Raw genomic sequence first — 8571 nt, 5'->3', positions numbered from 1 at the left:
GAGCCTTGATAACATTTGGTTTATTTCAGTCGGTGATATTGGCAAAACTTGGATGATGTCCTAAAATAAAAAAGAAAACGAAATTATAAACAGATGCTGACTTGGTGAAGTTGCACAGCTTTGCAATAGCAAATAAAGTCAGTCAGGTAAACTTAATCAGTCACAGTAGTGTAGAATTAAATCAATATAACTAGAAATACAACTAAAGGGATGTCTTTGTGAGCAGGATGAGAACACAAAATGCAGCACTGAAGTCTTTAGGAGACAGAATCACTTTATGTACAAGGTCAGAAGTTTTCTGGTACAAGCACAAGCTATTTATTCCCCAACAACACACAAGGCATTCATTAGTAACACAGTGATTGAGCTCAGAGTTAATTAGTAAAAGACACTCTTGTGTACTTGAGTGCTCTTTATCACGTTCTATATTTCTTGACGGAGCTCGTCACAAAGAACACGTCAAAAATATCTGCCTTTTATTAAAATCAGAGCTGTACAATTCTGAAATAGGTTAAAAAAATTACACGCAGTATACTGATACAAAGAGAAGTACTAATCCAGATCTGCCATAACAATAATAATAATAATAAAACCTCCCCCGAAAGAACAGTCAGCATCATCTCCCATTAAATACATATACATTTTCAAAGCAGTTCATTTCCATACCAGCATGGACAAATCGAAACGTCTACAAAACAAAGCGCACACTTTTTTGTTTCCATTAATACACATTTGGGAATTTTTCAAATTATAACAATTTATGGTGTTATTCTCCGTTTAAATCTTCATCCTCGTCAATGTAAGGGATGTCCAGGTCGTCAGAGCTCCCGTTAAACTTCTTACTGGCTATCTGGGGCGTGCTGGCTGGGGAGGGAGTGTCTTTTCGAGGCTGGATAACATCTGCTTTTTCTCCAGATGTGAACTCTTTCTGTTCATGATCGCGTTGAACCATTAGATGTCTAATTCTCTGTGTCAGGTCAGCAGGTTTGGGAGGGAGGTCAGGTTCCTGGGTTTTCACATGCGTGATTGGTTTTCCTGAGAACACAAACATTACTAAACACACTTAGTATGGCAGATGTAGTACACAAGAGAAGCTCCCGTTTAGGTCATAATTTGTTGACCTAAGACATAATTTTTGTGTTATAAAAAAAAAAAAAAAGATTTATTGTTAGGGAATTACTGCGATTTATACATAATTCCTCATTTACATGTGTTTCATGGCCAGGCGAGGCCTGTTCTTTTGTAATTTCATTAGAAATGCGGCAGATATAACACCTGAAGTTGGTTCAGTGTTGAATATGTACTTTAAAGCTTTGCACTATAATGAGAGATCAGTGCAAGTGAAAGATACTATCATATCAAAACAAACAAACAAAAAACAACCCCTCCCCCCTCCCAAAAAAACAAAAGTAAACACACTCTCAGAGTGAGGGAGGGAGGGAGGGAGAGAGAGAGAGCAAAAACTTTAAAGTGGCCAAAACAGACCCCGGACCAGCTCAGTGACATCAAAAAACACAGAACACAGGTTAAGTGAATGGTGGTTTGTGAAAAACAACTTTACAATGTTTAACCAAGTGACAAACTCTCATTGTTACACCCAGAGGAAGGCGAAAATACCATACCTCTTTACTGACCTTCCAAGTCCAGTGTCCCTAGTAGGTCCAGGCTGTCGGTGCTCAACCATGATGAGAAGTCTAAGTTTTCAATGTCAGATTCTTCCTGATCCAGCTCAGGCAACCTGGAGACCAAGTCCAACCTGTAAACAAAAAAAGATATTAACATTCAAATGAGAGAAATAAGAGGAATAAAAGGAGTACAACTAGAAGTAAACATTACTAGCTCACTTTTCTTGCTTGAGGGACTTGATCCTTTCAAGGAGGGTCTTCACCGCTTCATCAGGCTGTGTTTCCTGTGGAACCTTGAGCTCAGACTGTTCAACAACCTGCACAGAGGCCAGAGCAGCATTATTGTGAGCTATCTGTGGGTTTATCTCTCTCTCTCTCGTATTTGTTAGTGCTCCCGAACTTTTATAACTTCTACTTAATCATTTACCTACTTTACTTTTTTTGTGCTCAGAACTGTTTGCTAAGGACCATTTGCGCCCGCTATTTTGGAAAATGTCGAAAAATAGGAAGAAAGAGGAACAAGAACGTGATGAGTCGGCGAGCCTTGCTAGCACAATCACAGCTCCGCTAACCGAGAAGCTAGCAGAGCACAAAGCTGAACCTTTGGCAGAAATAAGAGACACCTACAAGAAGTATGAGACCAAATTTCAAGCTGTGTGGGAAGCGGTGGAAGACCACAAACAACGCATCTCGAGCTTGGAGCAGTCACTGAACCCCAGAAAGGACAGTTCCAATATGTGTTTCTGGGATAGTTTACTTTTCTCTTTAGCAGGGTCTGTCTTAATGCAAAACATCACCCGGACTGATGCAGTTAAACAAACGCTGTTTGGTGTCGCATTTGTTCTGCTCTTCCTTTGTAGCGTCCTCTCACCGTGGCTTGTCTTCTGAGTCTGAGTTGATTGACAGCCATGGCCTCCGCGTGTTCCAGCTCCTGGATATTTTGCATCTTTTCGTTGTAGCGCCTGAACTGCTCAGTGATCAGGATCTCCACACAACTGTGCAAAACAGTCAATTAATATTATTATTATTTTAGAAATACAGTGTCTAACAAGGACTGTGTAAAGTTGCAGTAGTGCACAATATGATCACTCACAGTGTAGTCCTAGGCACGTCCTTCATACAGAGGAGGGGGTCATCAGAATCAGGTGAACGCAGGATGCAGGGGGCAAACACAATAGCAAGTGCACTTGGTGACATCTTATTGTGCTCTTCGTCCTTTGCAACTCTGAGAGAAACAAACGGGTCAAAATCTCACTGGACTTTCACCACATGACTGAAGAAAAGTCGACTCTGCCTACCTGACAAGGTGAAAGATCAGCCGCTCTAACGTGCTGAAATTAGCAGGAGGAAGTTCTTCGAGCTTTTGGTACACGGCCTTTATTCTCTCTTCTTCCTCGGGTAATTCTGGGGATGAATTAACAGGGGAAATTTTAAATATCTGCACTCACATTTGTTTATATTTGAAAATACTGAAAATTTTAAAGTCACCATTGAAACACAGAGTCAACATGTACATAGTGTCTGTCAATATTATGCAGAATAGTCACACAGTTATAACTGCTATGTTTCTTTTTAAGCAATAACATATACACATAACACGCCACATTATTAGTTACACATGTTCAACTGTTTATTAACACAAATATCTAATTAACCAAATGCACGACAGCAAGTCAATGCATTTAAACATATAGACATGGTAAAAGTAACAAGCTTAAATTCAAACTGAGCATCAGAATGCGGAAGAAAGTAGACTTTGTGGTGTGGTAGTTTGTACCAGACAGGCTGGTCTGATTATTTCAGAAAGTGTTTTATCTACTGGGATTTCTTACACAACGTTTACAGAGAATGATCAGAAACCGAATGAACAGGAGTTCTCTGGCTGAAAATGCCCTGATAAGCATCTCAGAATGCCACACCTACCTGCATATTGTTACCAACTGTGCCAAACGAAGATCACATTGTGTCATTGCTCTTGTGTCAAAAAGCTCAAATCATCTCAATCTGGTTTCTTGAACAGTTAGTTCACTGTACTTAAATGACCTCCACAGTCTCCAGATCTCAATAAAGTGGAGGACCTTTGGGACGTGGCTGAGCAGGTAATTAAAAATGTGGAGAAGCTGTGTGACACTAACATGTAAACATGGAACCAAAGTCTAAGAGGATGTTTGCAGAGAATTAAGGCATTTCTGAAAAAAAAAAAAGTGCTCAAAGTTTAAACAGTTCCTCACCCACAGCATGCAGAAAGTCGTGGTAGAGGGAAAATGTCATGAGGGGGTCAGGCAGCTCTCTGAGCCAGCGTTTAATCAGGCCTGTGATGGTGTGGATCGGGTAGTTATCCAAACATACTGTCTCAGGATCTGAAGGTAAAAAACAGGTCACACACACACACAAAAAATTATACTCAAAAAGAGGTTATTTTAAATGGCTTTTTTTGCCATTAGGTTATGGAGATTTGATGACTTTTTTTTAGAATTTATACTCTTGTAAAATAGTTTTTCTGGAAACTTCGTGCATTTCAACTTTCATTAATTTCTTACTTTTCTGCAGAACCTGGTGAAGCTCCTTCGCTCGGCAGGCCGAGCCCGACTTGCGGTAAATCCCTTCGGTGTAGAGGCCGTTTAGCTCCACGTGCATCAGCAACGTCTCCATCACTATGGGCACGGGGTTGGCTTTACTGGTGAGGGCGCACACCTGCACGCCAAAGTGAGCTGAGGCTGGTAAACTGCCATCCTATCACAAGATAAGAAGAGTAGACATGAGTCTCAAGCAATAAAAGGGAACGTTTTTATACTTATTCTTTCATACTACGATATTTGATTGAAAAATACCTACCTGCCTGGCACACCGTGTCGAGCAGTCCGTGATGATTTTGCTCAGGCATTTCTTGTGACATATCAACTTACACGCTAAAATAAAAACAGGAGGAAAACACAGTCAAATTGAACTGTCTATTGTTTCTTGAAATGCTCATACAAATTGTTTTCTTAACTCACCACTGCACATATAGGCTTTCTCCATTCCCCAGATGTAGGAGCCACACAAGTCACATGACTGCATAATGTTCACCTGGTATGTGCTGAACAGGTGATCCAGAGGACTGTCAAGCTGTAGACACAAGAAATAAAGCAAGATCCCTCATGAGACTCAGCAAGATTCACGAGAAGTAAATTCAATTATGATATTTCACTTACACTTTTATCCTTTTTCCTTCTCTTCTTCAACGTCTAGAACCCAGAAGGGAAATATACATATAAATGAGCTGTACTCTTAAAGTATTTTAGCAACTGAGGATCGACCGAATGCAATAAAATTTACCTTTGCAGGTTCAGACGCTGCTCGTTTCTTTGTGGCCCTGATGAAGCCGTCCAGCACAGACTGGAAGAGGTTTACCACCATTGGAACTTCTCCCTTTTCAGTGGCTCCTGCTAGCGTGTTCACCTTGTTATGGAAGCCTTTCATCAGATCTTTGTAGTGAATCTGGGGCTTCTGAGGGTGCCAACAGAATTATTATTTTCAAGCTATTTGGTCAGTAAAAGTGTAAAAAAAATGAAGATTTTCACAAGGAAAACATGAAAAAGCTGCCTTCCATATTCCTCTGTCATTTGAGCCAACAAGTTAAAACACTGACTGACCTGGACAGAGTACATGTCTTTGATGTTCTCTCTGAACTGCATCGTGGCTGTGAGAAAAATCGTCTCAGCTGGCGACAGATCCTTTCTAGTTTGCAGCTCATTCACCTGATGACAAAGGTGAGGAAAGTGTGAACAACTAGACGTTTTTCTAAACGTGGATAGCTGATATTGAAGCTGAAGACAGGAAATAATGTGCTAAATATGGACAATATTTAGTGCCAAAAAAGGCATTTTTTAAATAACTTGTAAATCTGGTTTTAAAGTTGTGTAAAATAACTGGGCTGGCTATAACTGGGACCCATTTCATGTTGCCCATCTATGTGTACAATGATAATCTACCTAAGAAGTAAGTCCTGAAAATAGCACATTTATGGTATAAATGAGAGAGTCGTGTGGGTTTAAACTCAAGTTAGAAACCTGCTCCTTCTCCCTCTTAAGTTGTGATCTCACCTGATTCCCAAGGAACTCATCCAGGTTTCGTAGCTCCTTGCTGTCAGTAACCTCTTGGTCCAGAGAGGAGTCCCACTGCAACCCCCGTGTGGCACGGCTGATTCGAATGGTGGGGTTACGATTTGATTTCGCACTGTTTTGGTTTGTCGTTTGGTTAGAATGTGAAGTGTGCTTGGAGAAGGTGACTGTTGGCAGCAAAAGGACAGATAGCAATATTAGTAATAACATTACAATAAGATTTGACTTAACTGAAGGTTAAATCCTGTAATTTTAATGAAATGCTCATTTTTTAAAACTATGTTGGTGTAGCAGGAATGGCCATGGAGGAGGTCTTTATCCAACAGTTAAAGCTATAAAACGTATCAAATACAGTTCTAAATCCAACATCTTTTGACTTAAATATCTCCTGCAGCCCATTTAAAGTTTACTACATGTCAGTCATTAAAGTGTCATCAGTGTTGCATTATATAAATACACTGAATCTGCATTTCCAGACTTGTGGTTACCTGCTTTATCTGTTGGAGATTCACTGCTGGGGGATATTCTGGGTGCCATTTTCCTCAGGAATTTACCGAGAGACCAAGTCCTGCAAAAAAGACAACCTGCATAAATTCCATGTAGCAGAATATCAAATTACCACAGAACGTTAATGTTGGATTTTGAATTTTTATAAATTAACTGAGTGAGGGCTTCACCTATCAGGGGTGCTGGTGTCGTGATGTCCTATGCTGTCCTCATTGGTGTTGTGGATTGGAAGGGAGAACGTTGAGCCATCAGTTATCTGAAACACAAAGATTTTAAAAACTGGAGCACAAATTGTGTAAAGAAGCCAACAACAACAAAACAAATCACGTTCTGATCCAAAGTGACAGTCACTCCTTTCCCCCCAACCGTGCTCCCCTGCTGCGCAAGCACCAATATCATCTTAAAGGCTTACATTTAAATTTACAAGTGCCTCCACCAAACCACACCCAATGCACATGATATAACTGCAGCACAATAGTGACAGTCCATCACCAGCTTCCGTTAAACGCCAAAGAAGAAGAAGCAGTCTTCGGTATCTTAGCTGTGTCCAAGTTCAGAGGTGTCTTTTGCATCTTTCGGAAGTCGCATTTGCAGGTCGATTACGTAACAGCGATGCGACAAAGGATGTCCAAACTCAAAGACTCCTCCAAATGCTGCGACAAATGCGTCCTCCCTTTTACCAGATTTGTGTCGGGTGTCTTTTTGGGTCACAAAATAAACTTTTAAGATATTTTTAGGCGAGAATGTAGCTGTGTAAACTTCAAATATTTGCCCAATTTATCAAGACATCACATATTTGCAAAAGTGCCCTGACGTTTTCGGAGACGTCTGTTACCCACCAGCTCGATAGCTAGCCGGGTGGTTAAGGCTCACTAGAGCCGGTGTTCCAGATTAACTGGCATCGCAGATCAGCTGGCGTTGGTCGAATAGATGTGTGGTAGACTTGCTTTTAAAGGGCCGCTACCGACAAGCCAGCAAATAAACACCAAATATTAAATCTGTGACATTTGTGATATTACCTCAAACACAGTCCGTCAGTCTTGTTGCTGCTGAACAACAAAATGTTTAAAAATGTTGCGAGTTTACTTGGTGATATAGTTACAGTAATCACTACTCCTGTTGTTCATCGTGATTTTAATTTTCTTTGTTAGAACAAAGAAATACGTTTGAAATATGACACATTAATATTTCACTAGTGTTGTAACATCACATCCTGTAAGCATAGTCTGCCTTTGTCTTTTAACTTGTGACACATGCAGTACAGGCTGAGTGGCTGCACTTACACCTCGAGCATTCAAATCTATACTATAACTACTGTTATATTGTTCACACAGCTGAATAAACGTCAAACAGAAAACCGATTAAACAGAAGTGTGAGATGGTAGAGAGTTTACTCCAAATTTAAAAATTAAAAGTTTAATAAACTATCATCTTGTCTTTATTTTTAGTTAGCACATACCTTAAACACTTCAAGCTGTAAGCTAATGATAGTTATATAAGAGCACATGCATGCTGGTGCAATAAGCTGTACGTTTTACGTCCAATGGATGATGATCTGATTAGTCGACTAATTGCAAAAATAATCGGTTACTAACAAAATAATCTTTTTGTGGCAGCCCTAATGTTAAGCAGTCGTTAATAGACCAGGATGGCTCTGTAAAGAGGAAATCAACAAGTCATATTTGCATATATGCATTATCAGGGTCAAGGGGAACATATGTTACTTTAATATGTACAATTCCTTATAGTTAAATATTAATAGAAGTTTCAGTCCACAATTAAAAAGACTTGATGATAAGTTAATAAATCAAAACTGATTTAATAATGGCCGCCTATTAAATACTGTATGTTAGTTTGTGTTGCATAACCATAACGACAAGAAGTGACCAAACACACTGACATCAGAGCACATAATAATATTCTTTTCATATTCTAATATTCTGTCCTTGCTGACCCTCTCCTCATTTTGGTCGGAAAGACAAGAAAGATCAGAAATGAGCTTTAAAAACGGGCTTTAATATTTCCCTTCTGCTTGAAAGCAACAGCCCATTTTTCACTGTCCTGGCCTGCACAGCAGAAATCAGAAGTCCCAGAACAATCCAAGCTATCCAACCATTTGGTACATACACATGCAAGAGTTGCATGCAGAGAAGAGATCTGGTTGGCAAAAAAATCCCTATATCCAACCTTGGATTTGAGGTCCCGGACATCGGCGCTACTGACCAAGCTCGTCAGACTGGCCACACAGGGACTTATGGGCGGCAGTGGAAAGCTCCAGTACTCGCTCTCCTTGGAGCCAGCAAAGTTACACATCAAACCACTGCGGGCGTAGGCTA

At 40.1% G+C, this 8571-nt stretch overlaps 1 protein-coding gene across 1 annotated transcript in view; it reads right to left on the bottom strand.

Moving 5' to 3' along the window:
- Positions 1-722: 722 nt before the first annotated feature.
- The window catches only part of myo9b (myosin IXb), a 30272-nt gene continuing 22423 nt past the window's right edge, over positions 723-8571 (bottom strand). Inside the window, exons 25-40 of the mRNA XM_085378741.1 lie at positions 6406-6491; positions 6217-6296; positions 5711-5895; positions 5261-5365; positions 4944-5114; positions 4820-4852; positions 4622-4733; positions 4461-4534; positions 4166-4358; positions 3857-3985; positions 2924-3029; positions 2719-2850; positions 2497-2620; positions 1845-1942; positions 1635-1756; positions 723-1035 (exon numbers count right to left, since the gene is read on the bottom strand). Coding sequence (XP_085234867.1) covers positions 767-1035; positions 1635-1756; positions 1845-1942; positions 2497-2620; positions 2719-2850; positions 2924-3029; positions 3857-3985; positions 4166-4358; positions 4461-4534; positions 4622-4733; positions 4820-4852; positions 4944-5114; positions 5261-5365; positions 5711-5895; positions 6217-6296; positions 6406-6491 — 2019 coding nt within the window. The 3' untranslated portion in view covers positions 723-766. The remainder of the gene's footprint in view (positions 1036-1634; positions 1757-1844; positions 1943-2496; positions 2621-2718; positions 2851-2923; positions 3030-3856; positions 3986-4165; positions 4359-4460; positions 4535-4621; positions 4734-4819; positions 4853-4943; positions 5115-5260; positions 5366-5710; positions 5896-6216; positions 6297-6405; positions 6492-8571) is intronic.

Source organism: Diplotaxodon limnothrissa, linkage group LG18 (assembly GCF_057381915.1).
Source record: "Diplotaxodon limnothrissa isolate DT_005_m linkage group LG18, D_limnothrissa_male_GT1.1, whole genome shotgun sequence".
Lineage (NCBI taxonomy): Eukaryota > Metazoa > Chordata > Actinopteri > Cichliformes > Cichlidae > Diplotaxodon > Diplotaxodon limnothrissa.
Note: the sequence above shows the minus strand (reverse complement) of the source record. Positions and strands in the feature narration are given on the sequence as shown.